The sequence below is a fragment of the Balaenoptera physalus genome, assembly GCF_965194825.1.
Source record: "Balaenoptera physalus genome assembly, chromosome: 6".
NCBI lineage: Eukaryota > Metazoa > Chordata > Mammalia > Artiodactyla > Balaenopteridae > Balaenoptera > Balaenoptera physalus.
The window spans coordinates 98,014,113-98,038,844 of record NC_138885.1 but is presented as its reverse complement, the minus strand read 5'-3'; the positions used below and the strand labels follow the sequence as shown (position 1 = coordinate 98,038,844).

General features: G+C 38.6%; 1 protein-coding gene across 1 annotated transcript in view; it reads right to left on the bottom strand.

Moving 5' to 3' along the window:
- LOC309663397 (cyclin-Y-like protein 1) overlaps positions 1-24,438 on the bottom strand; it is a 596,208-nt gene extending 571,770 nt beyond the window's left edge. Inside the window, exons 1-7 of the mRNA XM_082467401.1 lie at positions 24,180-24,438; positions 15,015-15,089; positions 13,095-13,129; positions 6,944-7,044; positions 3,357-3,392; positions 1,102-1,153; positions 10-129 (exon numbers count right to left, since the gene is read on the bottom strand). Coding sequence (XP_082323527.1) covers positions 10-129; positions 1,102-1,153; positions 3,357-3,392; positions 6,944-7,044; positions 13,095-13,129; positions 15,015-15,089; positions 24,180-24,405 — 645 coding nt within the window. The 5' untranslated portion in view covers positions 24,406-24,438. The remainder of the gene's footprint in view (positions 1-9; positions 130-1,101; positions 1,154-3,356; positions 3,393-6,943; positions 7,045-13,094; positions 13,130-15,014; positions 15,090-24,179) is intronic.
- Between the last annotated feature and the right edge of the window lie 294 nt (positions 24,439-24,732).

Sequence of the window (24,732 nt, the reverse complement as noted above, 5' to 3'; positions counted from 1 at the left end):
CTATCTTACCAAAGTTACTACTGCACATTCAGCAGTTAGCTGTGCGGCACTAAAAAGAGTATGAACAAATCTGTAAATGAATTTGTGTTCAGGATCATGCTCGAAGTATTCCTCTGGAATCTTTTCTCGCTGAAAGGAGAAAAAATGCAATTTAAGTATCCATGGAAGAAAAATACTTAAAAGTACCCTTAAGATAGCAGTCTTCACACTTGGGCCCACGTGCCCCTTAAAATAATTTTGATTGGGTGACATGTCTTGTAGTCTTTTAAATATAAACAATGGGATCCTAAAATACCACAGTGATCCAGTACTCACCACCATTCATTAAAGAAAAATACAGGCACAACCGCAGAAAATTTATGTATTTCCACGTTCCTCCCCACAGAATTCTAACCAAATGTAAACTATTGGGTTGGCCAAAAAGTTCATTTGGTTTTAAGTAAAAATAAAAGACACAGTTTTCATTTTCACCAAGCATTTTATTGAACAATATATTCACTAACCGAACAAACTTTTTGGCCAACCCAATAGTTTTAGGCTCAAAAGTCTTGCTGATCACCATATGTCATACTTTTCTGTAATCAACTTTGAAAACACATTTCCAGTGTCCTGTAACCATAAGGCTCTAAGAATGTGCTGTCCTGTACAGCAGTCGCCAGCCACGTGTGGCCACAGAGCACCCGGAGAAGTGAATTTTAAAACTTTGTCATTTTAATTCGTTTAAAATGTAAACAGTTTTCTAATTTTCTTCTTAGAGGCCTTATCATATTAGGTTTATTTACAAATATTTATATTGTTTGATGCTATGGAACATCATCCTTTAAAAAGATACATTTTCTGTTACTTGGGTATGTTTACTTACCTGCTCACTATTCACACAAAGTGCAACTCGGTTCATATCCATCAACCCCTTATACAACACGCCTTCGGGAAAATGACTAGACACAACATGGCGTGGGGAAGAAGACTTAAAGGAAGATGAATTTGACTTCGAGCTGGAGGAAGTAATTTTCTTCTAGTAATTAATTTCAAAGCAAATCAGCATGAAATAAACACAACTGTATAAGAGAAAAATACCACTTCAATAAAACTGACACTTACTGTGAGTGGATGTAATCTCTCATCAAAAATATCCAAGGATCTATCTGCATCTCTATAAAATAAGAATGTGCATTTAAAAAATTAATTCAGGAGTTACTATCTTAGTAACATATCTGCTAGGAGTAGAGAGAGGGGTAGAGGAAGCTTAACCTTCAACGAAGCAAACAGTTTTATAAATTCTTCTCCTGGATTCCACCCTTAGAAAGGTTTCCTGACCTATTTTTACTCAGCACATCAAGTTCTGTGAAATCTTTTCTACAACAACCAGCCAGAGTTGCCTCTATAAGCACTGACCCTCCCTAACAGGCAATGCTAGTAAACCAATATATTTTCACCCCTCTAACCTCACACTGGAATATGCAAGAACATTTTATAAAGCAGTGGTGGTGGGCAATAAATTCTTCTAACTTCAATCAATGTGAATATGAGATTCATGGTTTTTTCCCGTTTTTTTCTCTTTAGTTCTTTATATCCTTATTGTGTATTTCTTCTTGTCTCTTTTAAATAGTTTGAGTTAAAAATGTAATTGTCTTTTTATTTTAAAAGAAACCAGGCTTTTTAATTTAAAATTTCACCACACTAATACACTGCGCTCATTTGAACAGCGCTTCTCTAAATGTGGTCTGCAGGCCTCTGGGATTCTCCCCTATCCCCTCCTTCAGGAGGCCCAAGAGGTCAAAACTGCTTTTATAAGAATACTAAGACACTACCTGCCCTTCACATTGTGTGACATTTGCTATGGATGTATAAAAGCAAAAGTGGGTAAAACTGCTGGTTTCTGAGCATGAATCAAGGCAGTGGTACCAAACTGAATTAGAAGTCATTCAATTATTCACTGCCACTTGCAGTTAAAAAATCTGCTTTAAGAACATCCTTGATAAAAGAGTAAAAATTAATAGTGTTCTTAAACCTTGGTCCTTCTTTTTAATATTCTGAATAAGTGGAAAGTATGCATTAAGCACTTTTACATACTGAAATATGGCTGTGTTAAGGAAAAGCACTTGTGACTTGGCGGTAAGTCATTTTTTTCATAGAACACCATCTTTATTTGAAACACTTTTTTCATCGAACACCATCGTTATTTGAATGTACAACTGACACAGTCATTCTTTCAAAAATGAACAAAGTGAGCCTGTCACTTCAAGGAAAATAACTCTAAAGTTATTTGTTGCCAATGATAAAATTCAAGCCATCAAGCTAAAAATACCAGGAGTTTTGGAAAACTTCTACCTTCTATTGTGAACTTGACAACTTCTCAACACTTAAAAGACTTTTCTGGTAAGACTGGTGGTGATACTAACAAAAGTGAGTTTTTGACACTGTCTAAAGAAATGTGAACCAATACTTTCCAAATGACCAATGTATAATATTATAAAGTCAGGTACAGGTAAAAAGATCTACTCAGTATGCATGACAGATCAATGGGTATTAATTTAACATAGTATTTATTACAAGTTCATTGATATGATTTAGAATTCCATTTTAACTAATTTAAGAAACTAGCACATGCAGACTTTTGGTACAGTATCAAAGAATATACCAAATTATCTGAAGGCTTTAAAAATACATCTTTTTCCAACTATATATCTGCAAGCGGCTGGATCTTCTTCATATTGTTTCTTCAAAACAAATGACTGAAGACAGAATAGATATGAGAATCAGCTGTCTTCTATTGAGGAGATACTTTTCTCTCAATATTTTTTGTTGTGGAAAATAGTTATTTTTCATTAAAAAAAAAATGACTTATGTTGAACACTGGGGTTCCCAATCAGGGGTGATTTCGTCCCCCAGGGGACTTCCGGCCATGGCTGGAGACAGTTTTGGTTGTCGTAATGTGGAGGGAAGAAGGTGCTACTGGCATCTAGTGAGTAGAGGCCAAGGGTGCTGCTATATATCCTATAACACACAGGACGACACCCCACAACAAAGCATTATCTAGCTCAAAATTTCAATAGTGCTAAGGCAAACCCTGTTTTAACATACAATGGATTTAATTTTTTAAATTCTCAATTTCAATTTCTAATACAGTAAATTATCAATATAACCCATATAAACAAATACTCTTTGGGATGCTCAGTAACCTAAGAATTAAGGGTCCTAAGAGAAAAATAAATGATTCACTTCTACATTGTAATAAAAGCACTCTAATAATAAAAGCTTATGCCAGTAACATCTATAGTTATTACCTAACACTAAACTTGATACCTTGTAAATTAATTAGCTGGAATAACAAGATAGGTTTCAAAAGAGCTCACCTGTTCTTGATGTGGTAATATATTGCTAAGGTCATACTGTGGAGGAAAAAAAATACATTGTCATAACTGATTTTTATCATATCAGGCCTGAAGACATTTTTAAAAAGGGGTTAGCAAGGAGGGAAGACCTTCCAGAGGCCCAGTGGCCCCGAAATCCTCGAATTCAGAACAGTACCACATGGGTGCTTTCCCCCTTGTTTTAGGTTCTTCAGCTTTTAGCAAAATTAGGAGACCCAAAATGCTAGATATGCTGTTAGAAGGCATGTTTCGGTTGATTATTATAATATATAAATTATTACATATGTCCCCTGTCATTTGTCCTTCTACCTACAAAACCTTCTGTCCTGTACAAGTTATATCTATCTATACACATGCTTAAATTTAAGCCATATAGTAGTTTGTGTGTGGGGGTGTGTGTGTGGGTGTGGTTTTTTTGTTAGCCCCTGCATTTCAGTTTAGTTCGCTATCCACCTACCCATCCGTTTTCCATTATTTCCCTAAAAGTAAATAATAAAAGTGCTCTATACCAAAATGATTTCAAATCACTTTTACATAATTATTAGAAAATTTAATAGCAAAATTTTATAGCCACAAAACTGATGATAGGTCTAGCTATCCTGAAATAAGCAGTGCTAATAAGACAGCATAATACTACACAGTATCCTATTAATGACAGGTATTTCCAAATTATTTTAAATAAAGTATTAACGAACAGATAGATACAAGTCCTTAGGTAGTCTTTTTTAAGTTACTATATTCCTAAGTTATTCACAGATGTTGTATATTAGGCAACAAAGGGGTTCTCTGGTTAAGTTATATGCTCCCCTTTGTTCTCAGTGTCTAAAATGAAACTCAAAATAATTGAGGGAAGGCAAATCTGAATTTTATAATAGGTCTATAGAATCTTAGCACTTGTATAAAGGCCTGTAACACCGTTAGCATCAAAGATGGATACTTCTATAGTGCTTCAAAGTTTCATCTTCAAATTGATTTTAAAATCACAGCATTAGAAGTTTTATGATGGAAAGGACCACTGAACCGTAGATGACATTTAATTAAACCACCCATTTTACAGATAAGGGAACCAAGGCTTAAAACTGACTTACCTAAGGTCCCACTAATTATCAGAAGCAGTTCTCTTTCTCCTGCCCTCTAACCAAATAGTGGCTCCCAAGCTCAGCTGCACACTGGGATCATCTGAGAAGCTTTAAAAACTGCCTGGCTTCTGCTTCAAGATGTTCTGATTTAACTGGCACTGGCTATGACTTGGGCATCAGGACTGTTTTTAAAGATCCCCAGATGACTGCAGCGTGCAGCAAAGTTTAGGGATGAATGAGTTAGGGTTAAGATCGGAGAATCACTCGGGATGCTTTTGTCCATATAATCATGCTTCACATCATTCCCCATCTTGTCAACAGGTGTGTGTGCGTGGGTGAGAGAGAGACAGACAGACAGACAGACACACAGACACTGTGTCTTGGAGGCGGGGGCAGGCGGGTGGACTTTGTGCATCCAGAAACATATATCTTGAAAAGTTGCATAAGTGATTCTAATAAGGCTCACCTACCCCACTGAGAACAACTACCCCACTGAAAACTAACCCCATGATAAACATTTTCAAAATCATTCCTAAAAGCCAATTGGCCCTATTAATTTTCTCAGTAAACCTTTATTTCACCAATAATGAATGTGATGAATGATCATTTCTAAAACTTCATGAGAGCAAATTAAAATTTACTGTACTTCCAAAAATTAGACTAGGTCGGGAAAAAAAAGGATGAAACCTTCTTGTCTGAGCAAGGTTAATCTTTTTTTTTTTTTTTTTAATTTTATTTAATTTTACTTAATTTGGGCTGCATGGGGTCTTCGTTACTGCACGTGGGCTTTCTCTAGTTGCCAAGAGCGGGGGCTGCTCTTTGTCGTGGTGCGCGGCCTTCTCACTGTGGTGGCTTCTCTTGTTGCACGGCACGGGCTCTAGGTGCGTGGGCTTCAGTAGTTGTGGCACACGGGCTCAGTAGTTGTGGCTCGCGGGCTCTACGGCACAGGCTCAGTAGTTGTGGCGCACGGGTTTAATTGCTCTGCGGCATGTGGGATCTTCCCGGACCAGGGCTCGAACCTGTGTCCCCTGCGTTGGCAGGCAGATTCTTAAACCACTACACCACCAGGGAAGTCCCTGAGCAAGGTTAACCTTCAAAGTACTTTTGAATTATATACTGGACATCAGACTCTTTTGAATTCAAAAGAAGCTGCGACTCTAGCCAAAGTAGAGTGGTTTTTGTACCCACAGATTCAGTGTCTTGGCTGAATAAAAACATTCAGTGATTATGTGATAAGTGCCCAAACTCAGGACTTTAGAGATGGGGCTCAGTTTTTGCTGAAACATGATTTGACTGCAACTATTATTGTAAGCAAGAGAGGAAAGTCACATTATTATGACTGTGAACTTGCTGTCTTTAATTAAAGTAGAAGTTACTGATAATTTAAATAGCTAAAAAAAAAGCTGGCACATTAAAAACCAATTAAAAATACAATTAGCTTATAAAATTAAGACAACAAATAAAATTAAGGATAAGGACATTAATATTTTCAAATAGCATTTCCCAAACTGTGTTCTGGAAAATCAACATTCATATCCTAAGGAGATGTTAATGTTTCGTGGACAACCGCGAGGGAGGAGGCAAGAAGCTCTGCATCCCGTTTGGTTTTCTTCTCTTAAATAAGCTTGAAAGGTTCATCATTAGGGTGTTTTGAAAGTGCATCTCCAATTGTGGACTATGAGGTGCTCCCAGAAATTAAAGAATAGTTTCCATCATCATGACACTGTTCGTGTCTCCTTAAGTATAAGCCTGACCACAGCCATGTTTCCGAAACCTCACCTCTTTTATTGTGCTCTGCTGTGAGTGATACAGTGTGTTGGAGATATATTTATATATATAAACAAAACTTAAATGTGTCTATTAAGTTAAAACCTCAGTTGAACAAATTTCATCTACAAAGAAATTAAGCTTGAGTGTGTATTTCTTAAGACTGGTTTGATATATTCTCCCCCTCTTTGGGGGACAGGAAGGAGAAGTAAAATTTCATACAGAAAGAGTGCAGGAAAAAAAAAAATGCACAGTGGGATAAATCTGACAAACTCCAATTAAATTTAAATGCAGCTTCGCTTTGGTGCCAGTAGGGGACAAGCTGTTCCTTCTTCTAAGAGCAGCTTCCAAAGTAGTGCACGTTGTTTGAGGACTACAACTCATACAGAAATAATTGTCTCTAGAAACAGCCAATCAAAAGCACCTCTCTTTCTCACTGTGTTCAACAATGGCTTAACAACAGAAACGCGTCAAATAAAGATTTATACTTTTTCTGGGCTTTCTTATTTGCTAACTGGCTTTCCCTTCTATCATGCGCTCTAAGATTAAAATGGAAACTGAAAATTCATATTTAGGTCCTTGAAATCAATCTATAGTTGACACCAGTTTTTTAACCTGATCACTGAAAAGGACAATTCAAATGAATGAACTTATGTATGGCTAGGATGCTTTTAGCGATAAGGGGGTCTGTCACTCAGCCCTTGGCAACCTACTTGTACTCACCATTTTACTGTGGTTCTAAGATTAGGCTGGCTGACCGTGCTGTCATCTAGAAATATTGTTGAGCATGAGCTATACTTTTTAGTAAGCTGCCCTGGAGATACCTGAAGGGGAAGGGAAATAGAAGAAAATGTCACAGTAAGTTAAACCTATAAAGTGTGTTTTTTTCCTTGGTTAAAATGTCAAACGATAAAGCATTAAGATTTTTCTTACACTCCATGAACTGCCTGAGTGTGATATCATGTGCAGCTCTATGGGAAACCTCTATACTCTGACTTCCACAGACGAGCTTTGAGAAATGGGTTATAAAATGCTGCCTTGATATAGTACCTATAATCAAACCTGGCAAGCACCTATTATAAATTACCTTTATAATAATGTAAAAAGTTTAGAATAAGATTTCAGGGTTTTTTCCTTAAGCAATGAAATGCAGCTGAGATTTCCTATTTCTATTCATTTACTACAATAAAACGTAATGCTTTATATAATACCGATGTAGGAGCATTTCACTGCAGTAAATGAACACCAATAATAAATGTATTAGTTCAGGAGACAGTGTGACGAAACAAACGTTTTCCAATCAGAGGCTGGGCATGCCAGGGCTGCTCTATCACTAAAAAGCTGGGGGCCATAAGTCTCTCTGGGCCTCAATTTCCTTATCTGGAGGACAAAAAGGTACTGCTTAAAGATTCTCTCGCATCCAAAAAAAACGGATAAAACAACTCTGAGAATTTAACTTCTCACTTCATGTTTAAGTAAGACTGCCGTTACATTACTCAAGTGAGAACCTCAGAGAATACTTGCCATTCATTTCAAAATTGTACTAATTCTGTTCTACGTGTTATTTGACACTCCTGCCTCACCCATGCTGCTCTCTGCCTGCAATGCCTTTTTCTTCCTCCTGTCCCAGCAAGCTTGACCCCATCTGCCTCTAGGATCCCTTTGCCAGCAGGCACACCACAAAACTTCTCACTTTCTGCACACTCACACATCTAATTTACCAACTGTTCCATGGTCTCAGCTGCTTGCATAGTACCACCCTCTTAAGTAAACAAGCTTCTCCAGGTTAGGAAGATTCTTCTCCTACCTCCAGCTACTGAGCACAGAATCTGGGACAAATTAGGATTCGACAAGTGTTTGAGAAATTATTTAAGATCAGTTACAACTGGAGGTAAATCTTACTAAAGGTACAAATTCGTGAGAATTTATCTACAGTGGTGTTGGATAGGTGACAAAGAACTTTTTGAGACCCTCTAGAGAATGAACTATCTTTAAAACACTTTAGAAGTATCCATTTATTTGTGAAGAGCCCATGAACACGGCAATAGTCAAATACTAAAATGGCCTAAACTATGTTAGGACAACTCTCTTCCTTAAAGTAAGGCCAATAACCAAATCCCAATCACTGAAAGCCACTGGAAGGAAGAGTAGCATTCTTTAATACCACAGAATACGAACAATTTTAAAGCTGGGTTTGGTTTTTGGTTTTTGTTTGTTTACTAATTCAGATGAGCCTTCCTTCCTCCTATTCATATAAAATAGTTTTCACCATGCTGTCACACTCTCCCATCAATGTCCTCCACAAATACATGAAAGGTGAGGCAGGGAGAAAATCTAGTTGATGCTTTTTAAAATACAGAGCATTTAAATAAAAATTGCCAGTATCCAATAATCAGAAATATCCAAATGGCATATATAAAACACCATTTTGCTTGTTTCAGATGCTTTATGCAAAGCCACTTATTCCTTATTAACAAAAAGTTCTAGATGTAACATATTTGAAACAGTATCACTATTTGGAAGACTAATTTCTCCTTCAAGCTAGAAATGTTTTAAACTAAAACTCTGATATGGTCCTTAAGCTATTTGGTTAATGTGTAATTTTAGAATCTCAAAAAACAGATACAGCATGAAAAATGAAAATTCACTCATTCAAATACTTTGATTCTAAACGAAGCAGGTTATCTTTTAAGGTCACTACTATTAGGGTATAATATGACATACACTACACGTAATAAAAGTCAATGCTGACCAAAAATCTATATATATGAGGGGAATAAAAATAGTAAGGAAATGTACCAAAATATAGACTAGTTGGTAGAGCTTTGGGTGCTATTTATCCTGTTTTCCTCTATTAAAAACTTTTTTTCCTATTATGAATGTATATGGATTTGTCTTTGGAAATATTACTGCTAAAACATTTAAAATTTTTAATTAGATGTGCTCTAGAGTCCTATGGGGGCTCATTTAAGTTGTATCAGCAACGTACAGTCTACTGGCTCGATCCTACAAAAGAAACACTTCCACAGGCCTACTCCTGAAACTATTCAAACTTTCCAGCATCTAGTGTTCACTAAAGGATGGCAGAATTGAAGCCTCTGAGCAAAGCCTAGATATGTTAGCTGCCAGCAGATTACTTTCCTCTCATCTTGCTTGAAAATTTAAGATAACTGTCCTTTATGATTAAAGCCTTACCATTGCTGGCTCACAACCTCAATAAACTGCACTGACACACATAAGGGTATAAAATGCAAATACAAAAAAAAAAAAACAAGTAGCAAAAAACACTACTGACAGTTTAATGTTCATAGGTATTATTTCAATTGGTCACTGAAGAAGAGTATTTATCTTCATTCAGCACTAAGGACAAAATACATGGACTTTTACAATCTTTATAAGGGGAAAGGTTGCTTAGTAGACTGCAGGTTTAATGGTGAAGACTAGAAAATAATCATACCTAGGAGGCTAGTAAGTAACAACCCTCAAAGCTTATCATTAAAGGTCAAGTACCTGTTGAAATCCTGCCCCCACCCAATGACTCTTCCCATTGTGCCTACCGCCTCTGATTTTAACCCATTAAAAGAATAAAGCTGGAGAGAGTGAGAGTATGAAGTGCGGCAACCCGAGTCATGGCAGGACAGGCATTTAGAAAGTTTCTTCCCCTCTTTGACCGAGTATTAGTTGAAAGAAGTGCACCCGAAGTTGTAACCAAAGGAGGCATTATGCTTCCAGAAAAATCGCAAGGAAAAGTATTGCAAGCAATGGTAGTAGCTGTTGGATCAGGCTCTAAAGGAAAGGGTGGAGAGATTCAACCAGTTAGTGTGAAAGTTGGAGATAAAGTTCTTCTCCCAGAATATGGAGGCACCAAAGTAGTTCTAGATGACAAGGATTATTTCTTATTTAGAGATGGTGACATTCTTGGAAAATATGTCGACTAAAGTAAGTCACTATTGAAATGGCATCACGTGAAGCTGCCCGTTCCCCCAATGGCATCACGTGAAGCTGCCACTGAAGTTCTGAAATCGTTCATCCTGTAAATAATTTCCATGTTTCTTTTATAATAAAGTAATGATATCCAAACTAATGATATTCATTGTCTCTGAAATTTCGTTTTCTCTGTATTGATTTAAACATTCCCAAATAAAAGTATATAAATGAAAAAAAAAAAAAAAGAGAATAAAGCTGAAGTTCACTTTTTTCTTCCCCCTTTTCACAAGTTTTGGATACGTTTATTAAGAATCAATGACTTTCACTGAAAAGTCTGTAATACTCCATCTATGTTGCACATTAATGGACAATATGGTAGGGTGAGTGGTTTGAATAGAATTCATACTCAAGGCCTTAGTAGAAAAGTATAATATTCTAATTATAGGTATAATCAAAAATATTGTCTGAATTAATATCGTTAATTATATTGCATTAAACTTCAAACTCAGAACCTATATTCAAAGAATAAATCTAAGTTTGAGTAGACTGACCACAAATCTATTTCCTCTCCCCCTTCTTTCAGATATCATCTCATTAGAATTAAAGGCATTTTTTAAAAAAGCTATACATAAGACAGGATAAACAGCAGATGATTTTTAATGTTTGAAAGGTGAAAAGACTAGATAAAGGAGTGGTAACTGACATGGCAGAACAGAGGAAGCACAACCTTGGTACCTACAGAGACTGACTAGGACAGGAACAAGAAAACCAGTTTGTCTTACAGAACCCAAGGCAGGCTCAGAGTTCAGAGGCGTGGTCCCCAAATCCTTGCAGTGAGGCCCATCAGTTAACGACTTGTCCAAGTGATGCTTCCAATTAGATCTTAACAGACAGCCAAGGACCATCACACGTTTGAGGGAAGCCCCCAACAAGTAAGAGATCAAAACAGGAAGAAGGAATGGGACTTCCCTGGTGGCGCAGTGGTTAAGAATCCGCCTGCCAATGCAGGGGACACGGGTTCGAGCCCTGGCCGAGAAAGATCCCACATACCACAGAGCAACTGAGCCCATGCGCCACAACTACTGAGCCTGCGCTCTAGAGCCCATGAGCCGCAACTACTGAAGCCCGCACGCCCTAGAGCCCGTGCTCCGCAACAAGAGAAGCCACTGCAATGAGAAGCCCACGCACCCAACAAAGAGTAGGCCCAGCTCACCGCAACCAGAGAAAGCCCACGTGCAGAAACCAAGACCCAATGCAGCCAAAAAATCAATAAATAAAATAAAATATAAGGATGCTTTAAAAAAAAACAAAACAAAACAGGAAGAAGGAATTGATGGGAGTGATAAAAACTCAGGAGCAAATGAAAACTTGAAATTGCATCAGTGAAAAAAAGAATGACAGGATATAAGAGAACTCTATAAATTGAAAATAAGATAGACAAAACAATATATTCAATAGAAGGATTAGAGCACAGTCAAGGAAATCTCCAGGAAGCAGGACAAAAAGACAAAATGCAAAGCAGGAGGGGAAAAAAGTTAGCGATCTGGTAAGTCTAAGACTTCCAACATCTGAATAATAGGAACCTGGAAGAAAAAAACAGAATATCAAAGAAACACACAAAAAAGGTCTATACCAAACCAAATTATGAAATTGCAAAATCCCAGGGAGAGGGAAGGTACTAAAAGGTTCCCGAGAAGGAAGGGATGGGGGAAAATGACTAAAATCGGTCATGTACAATGTACCATACAATGTCAACAGGTTTAAGAGCAACAGTGTAAATGAGAAGATGAGAGGGAAATGTCTTTAGAACGGCAAAAATTAGTTTCAACTGAGAATTCTATACTTTATCAAATAGAAGGAGTTTCAGAGAGGCTAGATCTCTATAAACTTTCTGCCCATGTGCCCTTTTCCCAGGAAAATGTGCTCCAGTAAAACAAGGAAGTATAACAAGACAAGAGGGAAACAGAATCTAGGACATAGGGGATCCAACATAAGAGAGCAGAGTTATGTGAGATCCCAGATGACTTCACACAGATATCCCAGGAAAAGAGGCATAGAGCAGGCCTAGGGGAACACTAGTCTATATGGGAGTAGGAAGACAAAAGATTGGGGCAAAGTGTCTCCAAGAAATAAATGGAACAGATGTGGCTTAGTAGACGGAAAATAGTTTTCATAGGCATGTGACAAATGTTAAAACATTTGGGGAAAAAAATAGCTGTTAGAAAACAGGCAAGTGAATATAGTCAGGAAATTAATTCCACAGAAAAAATGAAGAATGTGAAAGCAGGGAGACCGGGCAGGGAGCTACTTACTGCATTTGGCTGTGTGAGATCACGTTGGCTAGGAAAAGGGGGATTGGGTTATCCTAGAGAAGTGCAGAAGTGCTCCAATTTCATTAATATTTAAGAAAAAGAATGAAGGGTGTACAAGGAGGAGGCACAGTCAGAGAACTATATGGCTCAGCAATGCACAATATTTGCAGAGTCATAGTAATGTAAACATTGATTCTGATTTAATAAAAACTGATACATGTTGAGGGAACACAGGGAGGGAAATAACGTCATGGTGGAGCGAAGAAGCTAAGCTTTCACCTGCTATGACAAGAAGTCAATGGACAGTGCTAAAAATTAACTTACCTGTTATACTTTTATTACTTTGGTTAAAAAATAAGATCAAAAAAATAAGGCAAAAGAATTTAAGGCAGATCTTTATACTACAACCGTATTAGTGAAATTTAACGTAAATGTCAGAACCCTTAAAAAATGGGCACTACTAAGTCAAAGACTTTCCTGAATACATTTGATAATTAGGAAAATAGAGATTTAGAAAATCTACAAAAAAGAGGTCCATGCTAACAGTATTGGATCCATCATATTTTTTAGGAATCATGGCAGACATATTTTTAATTCAAACTATTAATTTCTTAACTTTTCAACTGTTTACTTACATGGTTTAAATGGTTGCTCCTCCTCTTTTCCCGCACTAAGAATAAAAAAAATTAACTGATGAATTCTGATACAAATGCCATAGAAAAATAAAAGTAGTCACTAATTATCTGATGGATTACCAATAACACAATGAGATAGAATTCCATTCTATTTTTTAAAATAATTTCCAACAAAATATATAATTTAAATCACCCAGCAAGATGAGTCCTATAAATAAAATCTAAAAACTTAGTTTCACTTTTTTGACCTAATAGATATTCTGTATTAGGTACAAATGAAAGACTCCCCATTTACAAAAGAAAAGGACAAAGCAAATTAGGCCAGGTGAGAAACTTAGCTAATAAAAAAATTTACCTGCTGCATAGCTGAACTACTAGCCAGGAGTATTTTCTAAGTCTTCATTTACACACAGCTTACTTTAATTACCACAATCTACAGATGACAACTCTACGAACCAGTTTCTGGCCAGGCACTCATCTCCCAACGCACCAGGATCTCTGGAAGCATCCTGAACCACTTAATGGTAACCTACTCAAATACCTTACTGAAAAAATACACAACTGGAAAGTAACCTATGTTAAACGTAAATTTTAAAATGAGTGTGCTGACCTAAACGAACATATCTACAGCACACAAAACGGTTTTGCTCCAACAAAGGCCAGAAGAATAAAAGCCTGAAGAGGGTCTTAGGCCACACTCTTGCTCACATTGCCTCCTTTAACTCCAGACAGGCATCACAGGCACGGATTCCTTAAGGCTGAAGAGAGAGACAGGCATGGGACAGCTTTTCTTTTACTGTCTCCAGAGCCCCTCTACATGTGAGCAGCTCATGGCTCTGGAAGAAACTGAGAAATAGAGCAATCCTAACCAGAAATGAGTGGCTCAAGTACACACACTAGAAAAATGCAAGTTAGAAACCCCAGGAGCTTCCAGGTTGGTGAGCATGTAGTACCCTTGCAGAGGGCATCAAAGCTCTGTGCCCTGTCCCCATGCCTGGCCCTATGCATCTCTTCCATCTGGCTGTTCCTGAGTTATATCCTTTTATAAAAACCAGTGATCTAACGGAAAAAAACCAAAAGCAAAACAACAACAACAAAAAACCAAACCTCCGTTTTTTATTGTGCTGCATCACTTTAAATATTATGGAATGTTCACTTCTTGTATTCCTGCTCTCGTAATCAACTGAAAAACTTGGTCACGTATGGCTTTTTAGCAAATAAACTAGGATTTAACATAACATTCAGGAAGACAAGCAGGCAAGCGGGAGTGCAAAAAATTCTACGGTTCTGATTCTCATCTTAAAACAAGGAGGACACAGGAAATTTATATGAGTTTCACATGCTGAGGATAATCTTCTGGAAAACCCCATATGGCATGTTGCTCTTATTACCCTGGCACAGCACTACATTAGGATGAGAAAGTTTTGAATAGCTTAAAAGTTCTGAGTAGCATAAATCTGGATGTGAGATAGGCTCGTCTGGTTGAACACTGTGTAAAACAGGGCCAAAATCACAAGGCTCAATTCCCATATATAACAACTGATTTTTCTGATTTGATCAAATGAAAACCTAACTGTGACCTAAACCCTATCATTTGTCTTTAACATATGTGCTCTTCGGAGCAAGGGGAAAAGGACAAAGTAGCATGGAGAAATAGACCACATCTAAATCATGTGGCCAGTTGACTATGTTGATAAAGAGGTGGCAAAATGTATAAACAGATAGTCTAAGTGTTCTCCTCCCTAAAACACTGACAACTAAAGGAAACTGTATCATCAACATATTAAAATAAGACAAGTGAATACATAAAAAAGTGAAACATTTAAACCACTGTAAGAGTTTTTCTAAATACCTCCTATAATACACAAAACAAAAACAGTTTTCACTCTTTTTCTCAGGGAAAAAAAAGCATTGCCTTACCATCTGTTTGAGATTTGCTCGGAAAAATGGTGCTTGCCCTTGGGTGGTCAGAAGGGTTTGGTTCCAAAGCTAAGTCTGTATAGGAAGAAGAGAAAAAGGTGTGGTGATTTAGTTGAGTAGAAAAATACATGATTTTAAAGATAGCTACACATTGATTGAAACCACCTATTAATAGTCTTGAGAAGAGCTTTTAGTAATGACAAAAAGGCAATTTTAGTAAAGGCACAATATAAAAATTCTATTGGGAAACAGCAAAATTGTAGAAACTCTCCATACATGTGGAATAAAACCATGGCTATGTCTTAGACTTCTTTAACTTGCACCTAAATAATCTATGCCATTTTTAGATGAATCATATATGTGACTCCCCTCCTATTTATCAATTAAAAATTCAGTCACCCTCTTTTAAAGCTGATATTACTAGCACATTCCAGGAACAGTCTCAAGAAGCAAGTTATGCTGTGGCCAACTACTGTCAGATACCAGCTCAATATATCAAATATGCCAAAACGAAGTGAGTTGCTTTTGGCAAATGTTCTTCAGACAATCAAATGGCTAATTCTAACTCCATTCAACAAATGAACTCATTTAATTGGCTGTGGTTTATCTGGGGGCTATTCATCATGGCAGATTTAAGAGGACTACATAAAAGTTCAATGTTCTAATCTAGAGGAACACTTCCATGAGAGTGATTTTTAACTTTGCCCTCTATTTCCAAAGCTAAACTCACTTCTTCATTCCACGCTGCATGATTAATTTGGGGCTTCAATAAGAGTACTTTCTGGAGCAGATCATAGGGCTACTAGAAAAAAATTTTGGCCACACCTACACGAAAAGGTGGGTCTGCCTGTAGCCCACCTTGCACCAAGGTGGGATAGCGTCTTCTATTTAGGCAGAAATACAAAACAAGCACAAGCTACCACACAGGATAGTAAGGTTGTTGTTTCAAACAAACAAACAAACATCAAAGCCCTATGACACTTCCTCAGCAAAGTCCATCTCAAACCATTTAACCAATCTTTTAAGAAACTGGACCAAGATTCAGATAAAGAGTAATGGTTAAGCCAATTATTTCCCAAACCACATAATAACTGATCTGTTTTTGAAAGATGGCTTTGATGGTCAAAGTGAAATACAAATATATCCCTGCCTCTTAGAGAATCCAAAGAATACACACATTGATATATTAAAAACTAATTAGTCTAGTAGTGAATTCTGTCTAACCCAGCATTTCACAAATGTATCTACCTAGAATCCCCTTTTCCCACCCAGAAAGAATTTTGCACGAACAGTAATTTTGGACTTCCCGTTTTAACAGGAATCTGAGCCATCCATTTTAATGTCATTGCCAGCACTAGTAATTTACAGAGCTAAACCAACTGCTTTGTTCTTCATGAAAATTCCTTCACTGAATTTGAAGTTTATCAAGCTGCTTTTGGAGAAAATATTCTATTCAACATTTTTACGTAAAAGACCCATATAATTATTTTAAAGTTTTTTTCTCCTACATATTTGAAAAACTAAGACAATGGGAAAATAAATTATTTCAGCTGTACACAAAATGGCAGGCAGAGACTTTCACAGCTGCCTCTAACCTATAGCTTCCGAAAGAATTCATGACTACTTACCTATACCAAAAAGAAAGTAAATAGACTACATTTGAATCTAAAAAATAAGCAGAAATGTTTGCAAAGTAGCTGTCTTATTTATCAGTGTCTATGGCATGGTAAAACTTAACAATTTTCAATGGAAGTCCAGGAAAATTAAGTGCCAGAATCAAAGAGAAGCAAGCTTTAACACACACACACACACACACACACCCGCCAAACCAAGATGTGCTACTACAGATCTAAATACAAAAGTCAAGAAGGCTGGGATAAAAGAAATGACAACATGCAAAAAAAAAAAAAAGTAAACTTAGCCCAAGTGACCAGAAAAAAGCTGGCACTCTCCCTACTCTATCCTAGGGGGTTCAAAGGTAGGCACAGGACCCAGGACCGGCCAATCAATCACAGCTGTCCTGGGGCTTGCCAAGAAAAGAGAAAGGCAGAACTGTACTCTAGGATCCTTAGCTAGTCTTGAGCTGCTGGACACTCCCCTTGCTATCATGAGGGGAAAGGCTTTTCAGGAGACATCAACAGAGGAGAGCAGAACTGAGGAGATCATTTAACTCCTGGGTCAAGTAGTGCTTAACTCTGTGATGTTCTTTTAACTTGCAACTGAAGGAGACCTGGTTAATCAGCAGTACTGATGATCACACTAAAGGTGGGGAAAGGTAAAAGTCACTTGCTCATTCCTTTAACAAATATCATGAACAAAAATCTGCATGAGACAAAACGATGCTCTGTTTAAAAATTACACACAACCATTCACAATCATTAACACACAATGATTCACAACCGTTACTTTTAGTTGCTTTTCTTATACGTTAAAAAAAGCTCTAATTAGTGTACAATTTATGTCTTCTTGTTACTAACAAGCTCTCTCCACCCCACTGTAGCATATTTATTGTTTAATGAATACACACTGGCCCATCAAGTGTTATTCCTATACTGGACTTAGCCAATCCCCTATTGCTGGGGATTGGTGCTTACAAAGTTCTATTCTTAAAATATTATGAGGAAAATCTTCATGTACATAGTTTTTTAAAATAATGGTTTTATCTCCTTAGCAAAGATCTTCGGAAGTGGAATGACTAAGCCAAAAGGTTAGATCACTTTCACGGCTCCATGTACAATGCTAAATTGCTTCCTAAAGAAGGTGGGGGGCACATTAGGGTATAATGCTACCAATCATGACATTTTGAGTTCCTACCCTTGCTTTGGATACTTGAAAAAAAAAAAAAAATTCCTACTGATATGAATGAGGAACCTCACTGTAGATCTAATTTGTATTTCTTTTGATTACACAGTTTGACCATTTTCCCAGAGTTATCAGTGTTATTTCCACTTTGGTGAGTTGGCCTATCATTTGAATGTACTGTAAACACCAGGGCCCTACTGCTGTCAGTTTGCATGAGGTTTTCAGAAATTATTAATCTTTTGTTTATAGCCTATATAACTAACAATTTTCTATATAACTTGCACTTTTTGCTAATGAAAAATACCACATCACTATCTTATAGAATGGACATGTGAGCCATTAGACAGTAAACTCATACATACACACAATATTTCTGCACTTCCCATGAACTATCTTCCCAAGAGCCTAAGGAGACTATGATAAAACCTACCACACTCTTCACTATCACAAAGGTAAGACTGCCAACTATTAAGCAAAGCTTTACCACCCACCATCCCTCTCATCCCTCTCCCCACCACATGCACACACAGTAATTTAGAGACTTCAGGAAATTACTGTGCATTCAGGAAATTACATGGATTCTTCCGAAAGTTATTTCTTTAGAAACCTCTAAGAATGTTTTACCCAGGAGAAATATTCTTGAGCTCATGATTAGGGGTTATGATTAAAACTGTATTTTAAGACCCATCATTTTTGTATTATCAATTTAAATTGCAACTTATTTGACAGCATGATAGGTCGATGTAGAAAAAGTATGATTAAAGAAAAATTAAACTCGGTCTTAATGTAAACATTCCTCAGAGGAAACCTGTAAAACACCACCGACACTGAATACTGTTTTTCCTCCAATCTAAGATTCTACCAGTTGTTAAGATCCATCTCAATTGCAGTTGTTAAAAGTGTGAAAACAGGCAACTTAGAACAAATGAAATGCATTACTGAAGGCTAAAAGTGTTAAAACTATGCTATCAAACTGTCGATAAATGATTTGTCCTTGTTAAAATATTAGAGGGAGAGGGAAGTGACCAAGAAAGCATCTGACAGAAGCAGCATATTTCAGAAAGCGATTAATATCGACATATTGATTTCAATATATTCCAAATAAACAGGAGATGTCAGCAGTTTCTGGGCCAACTGCTGAGCACCAGTTTACTTAACGGTAACCACTGCATTTACTGAACTGCCCTAGCATCCCTATACTGTGCAGTGTATTAGTTTTATGGCTCATAATACAAACATTACAATCTTTACAATTACCATGTAAACTGATGATTTCATCTCTTTGAGTCCACACTTTCCACCGCAGTCAGGGAGTTCCTGCCAGCCAGCCCTGAGCTGGGCTGCCTCACCAGCGGGTACACAGCAGGCTCCTGCACCTGCCAGGCTACTGCTCACCCAAGCCTTGATCCTGCTTTCCTAGCTTCGGACAATCCTGGCTTCCAAACTTCCCAGCTCTGGTTTCCAACTGCTTCTGTACCTGCCTCTACCCTGGTTCTCACTTTTGCCTTATTTTAATCCTCAATCAGTGTTACAGTGATCATGACTGAGAGGTGACACATAGGTAAGTACACCTGGCTTTATATATTTCTAAAGAGTACTTTACTCAGTTTCTTGGACTTTTAAGAACCTTTCTGGGTTGCAAGTTACCTTCATTTCATTTCACATTACGCAGTGTTACTGTTTTAACTCTTAAGTTTTATTACTTTCATACACTAAAACAACAACAACAAAAAAGGCTGAGAAAAAAGGTAGTATTCCAAAGAAGCTCACATAATATCAACAATAAATTCTGTTCCTATATGCCATGCATTTGGAATTTACAGTCCTACTCTCTATCAATACTCATTTTTAAAACCTTGGACAACTCAATTTATACCTAAGAGAAGAATTCCTACACTACCTAACTCAGAACATGGTGAGAATCAAATGACATGCAAGAGCAATCTATATACTACAGCCTATTTTAGACCCTTATTAATATCGCTTTTTTGTTCAAGCCACTGTTGGCTCTCACCTGAGCTACCGCACCAGCCTCCTAACTGGTCTCCCTCTCTGCTTCCTTCCACCCTTACAGTCTATTCTCACACAGTAGCTGGTCTGATCTCCCTCCGCCCTCTCTACCCCCCTTCCCTTTTTCTAAGAATTAACATCATTCCCCTGCATATAATCCTTCAATGGTTTCCCATTACAATTAGACTAAAATTCATATTTTTTGGTCAAGGCCCACTAGGCATACAAGGTCTTAATCCCCCATATTCCTCCTGGCATTCATTCACTCAGCTGCAGCCACCCATCTTTCTGTCCTTGGCACGCATCAAGCATATTCCCTTCTTAGGAACTGCACAGAAGCCTCTTCTCCCACAGCCTCACATGGCTCTCTTAGGACTGCTCATGGGTCGCTTAAGGAGAGAAGCTGTCTTTAACCACCCCTTGTAAAACTGTCCTCCTCCCCAGCCCATTACCTTCATTTTCTTTCTTAGTGTTCTCACTACCTGATGTTATTCTTGTGTCGTCAGCCCCCAGGCACCTCTAGAAAGTAAGGACCTGAGTTAGGATACGGGTTTTGTCTTGTCTAACCACTGTTTGTCCTGCCTCTGGAATGGTGCCTAATAATCATGTTTCAGTGTACCCAAAACCAGTTAAGGTTCTCCCAATTTTCCCACATCATCTAAGATTTCTTCTAATGCTGTCTTTTGATGTGTCTGTCACCTAAGACCAGAGTTAATTTCAGATCTCTTAGAGTAGTAGTTTAGTTACTCAGAATCAAAGACACAAGACAGGTTACCAAGAACCACGAAAACCTAAAAGAGGAAATCTAATGTTCAGTGAAAAATCAATGGTAACTTTAATTTGGGAAAAGAACATTTAATGTTAAAATACCTTTACTACAAAATGACTCACCCTAGGAATTTAATTAAGTCGTAAGACAAAGTGTACAATCAGAATGCTATAGGGAAGTATCAATACAATGCATCAGTTTTTATCTGTGTCCCCTGAATAAAGCATTATAATGGGATTATAAAAGACGCTCAACCATAAGGGCTGGGTAAATGAATTATGCTCCAACCATTCGATGGCACAGTAAACAGTTGGTAAAAGGCAGGCTGTAGAGCTATGCGCAGTTGCATGGAAATACATCACCCTGGAGCACTCTCTAGGTGTCAGCACAGTTCCAGGAGCTTCATGTCGTTACTTTTCTTTATAACAAAAACTTACAAAGTGGCACATAAAGAACAATCCCATCTTTGTAAAATAAACACAATGTTATGTTTATATGCATACAAAAGGTTCAGGAAGAATCAACACCAAAATATTAATAAAAATTCTGGATATTCTGAGTGTGAGTGAAGGACTTTTCTGTGTTTTCTCAATCTTTCACATCAAATGTTCATTAATACTGTCACCAAAAAAAGGAAAGATCTGTTGCTCAGAGGTTTTTCCACATCATATTGCCAATTCCTTCCCTACCCACTCTTCAGGGGGATGGGAGGTAGGGGTCACTTGAGAGAGCACCTTTCACCAGAAAATTAGCAAAGCTCCTAAGGTCAGAACATAAAGGCTGTATGAAAAGTTGATGAATAAAAATAAAATCAGATAATAGGACCGTAGCATCTTCTTTTCTATTATGACACTACCATCAGTTATATTAGATATACTGTTAAAGACAAAGTAGTAAAAAATTCTTTTGCGTCTATCTGAAATCTATACTACGTTCTTAGGAGTTACTTTTTTGAGATGGCTTGAAGAAATCATGCTCTTCTCCAATGTTTCTGAAGAACATGACAGAGCATCATTTATGTACGATTTTCTCTAAGTAACCAAATAATTCTTCACTGTAGAAAAGCCAAAATGTTTTATATCTGAGTAGGTATTTCTCAGTTTCCAGGGAAACTGATACAAAATTGTCTGAAATAAAGACATGAAGAGCAAACTTCCAATGTGCCTGTACTTTATATTTGGTGTTCTGACCTTGTTTCTATGGAAACTTAATTAATAGGCAAATGCTGAAATTGAGGTTTCTCTTATCACTTTATCGAATGCCCCCCCAAAGAAGACAAATTGAAATGAAATTTTAACAATCATGTTAAACATAAAAAGGTAAATTCTGTACTCATGAACTCTATTTTTCCAGTTCCTGATTTAGCACTCCTTCCTTATCATACATAGTCGTATGCTAAATGCTTAGTACCTTACCTGCCCGCTTACCAGCTTCCCCTAATGTCCCTCTGTCCAGGGCATTCTCGGCTTCAATTGGATTTCACCAGAACAAACTCTTTAAATTATATCAACGTGTTTACCTGACTGATAAATTTAGGCTATTTCATGACTTCTACTTTTATTCATATCCATTGCAATGTATGTACAGACAGAGAATGGAGAGGTAAATGTTGCTTCTGAGTTGTGTACAATAAACTGGAATGGCAATAATCAAAACTGGAGTATGCTGAGATAGGCCTAACTTATGGATAAATTATAATAAAATATAAGGTGCACTCTAAACAGTTTCTTAAGCATCCCAAGAACTGAATTTGGCATATCTACCACCTCCCAAGTCTGTCTCTTTTGTTCAGTAGCTGTGTTACACAGTCATTTCAGATCTCTAAGTCTTGGCTTCTTCATCGGCAACAGAGGGAGAATATATACGGGCCTTATTTGTAGATGGAAGGGCCGAGTGAAATACACAAGAAAATGCATTGTAAATCTTAAAAGAATTCTATAAAGGTCCAATTTTCGTCTCTCATCCTACACTAGCCAACTACTAACTGTTTTTAAAAATCATTTAGAGGCTTACCTTATAGCAACAAGCAGAGCAGTTTTCACAAGTACTTACATGCTTTGTGTTTAAAGCTACAATTAATTCACATAATTTGTTCATTTTTTCACAATATCTAACGATTCTGAAAAGGGAGTACTTTCCACTTACAAAGCCACGTCCATCATAAGGGTGAATCCACAGGCTTAATTATTCTAACTTTTAAAGAAATTAAATAAACCCAACTAAAATTTAAATAGAAGAGCTGTAAGACATTTCGTCTATGAAATAATCTCTGGCATTTAAATGAAACAAATGGGCCAGTGGGGCTTTAATATCTTTATGATACAATGTTTTATACTTCAAAGAACAGTCTTTATTAAAGTGCCACTATGCTACCCAGAATTTTTTTTTTTTTAACCTAGAGCCATCCCTTTCCAAAATTCTGGAGGCAAAAATCAAACATTTCCTCTCTTCTCTCTCTCCTCTCCTCCCCGACAACACCCACCCCCAGCCACTTAGTCTACAGAACTTTTACCTGAACATTCCTAAAGTTAAATAGTATTCTACTGGGGGGGGGGGGCGGAGGAGGAGGGAGCCATGGAGACATTTTTCTGCAGGATGGATGTGGTATGTTAACTCCCAAACCTTTATATTACAAATTACAATCTGAATTTGTTTTTTCTCCTTTGAAACTTCTGTCCAGCAGTCTCAGGAACCACCTCACCCCTCCCTTAGAACAGGCAACGTGCAAAAGAAGTCGGTTAAGGCTGTGCAACTGAAGACATACTTGTGTCAAAGTGGGAATTTAAAAGTAATCAGAACTCCATGGGGTCTCCTTTGGTAAAGAAAAAAAACCCAACAACTATTCTCTGCAGCCGTGGCAGTAACGTTTCATGCCGTTCACAGTTATTTTAAGCCCCTCTCCCACCATTTTCTTTCCTATCGTGTTCAAATTATAGTTAGAAGGGATAAAGTAGCTTCTATCAGGGCGACTGAAAACATTAAAATCCAAAGAATTTTAGTTAAGAACACCACACTGACTCTGTCCATCTCTATTTTGAATTTAAATGAGAAATCCTCTAATGTTTGTCTTAATAGTCTCGAGTATCAACTACCTTAACGAATAGAAGTCTATCATCAGGCCCTTACCTAGCTCCTTCGCTTAGGTACCATCTGGATAGGGAGACGGGATGGATACGCTGAAGTTAGAGTATTTAAGTTTGCATTAAGAAAAGAGAGACTACACCAGAAAGTCTCTGCTAAGTCCCACGAGATGTTAAATAGAACCACGAACAGGAAGGGCCGCAGATTGGAGGGTCTCAGGCCGGGCTGGGAAATGGGAACGGGGGAAAGAATTGGGCATTCGGGTAGGGAAGAGGGAAGGAGACTGGCCGGACGCGACTGGTAAAGAATAAGGGGTGGGGACGCCAAGCAGAGCCAGCCTTCGTCCCCGGTGCCCAGCCCTGGGAGAGCCAACTCCGGGCAAGAAGGAGCCCTAGGCGGCGTCTCCCTCCCGGGGGACCCTGGGGGCAGCGGAGGCCAGAGGTAAGCCCGAGAGCAGACGGCGCCGACCCCGCGAGGGGCGAGGCGCGCCCGCCGCTTCTTACCTTCGGGCATCTCCCGGTCGCTGATGTGCTGCAGGTGGTGGCCTTCGCCACCTGCGAAATCCAACTCGGCGGGTTCCACGGTAGCCGCCGCCGGAGCTACTGCCACCGCGTTCCCGGCCGCCGCCTTGTAGACCTCAGACTCGCAGTCCGGCTCCGCTGACCCCCTGCGCCGGCCCGACTTGGGGCTGGCATTGGGGGACAGGCAACAACACAGCGAGTTCCCCATGGGGCGCCTTCACTCCTCGCCGCCGCCGCCTCCGCTCGTCCCCCAACTCCGCCGAGCTCAGAAGCCGCCCCCTCCCCCAACAATGGCGCGGCGGGCACTGGCAGCCTCGGGCTATGCCGGGGCTGTGCCGCACATGCAGACGCGACTTCGCCCGCCGCTCTCCTGTCCGCCCAGCCGCCGGGGCCCCGGGCAGGGGTACGGCCCCGGCCGCACCCCCGCCCAGCCGCTGGGCCCCGGGCAGGGGTCCGGCCCCGGCCGCACCCCCGCCGCCGCCTCCCCGGAACCAACTAGTCTGTGAGGGCGGTGACCAGACCGGCTTATTTAAAA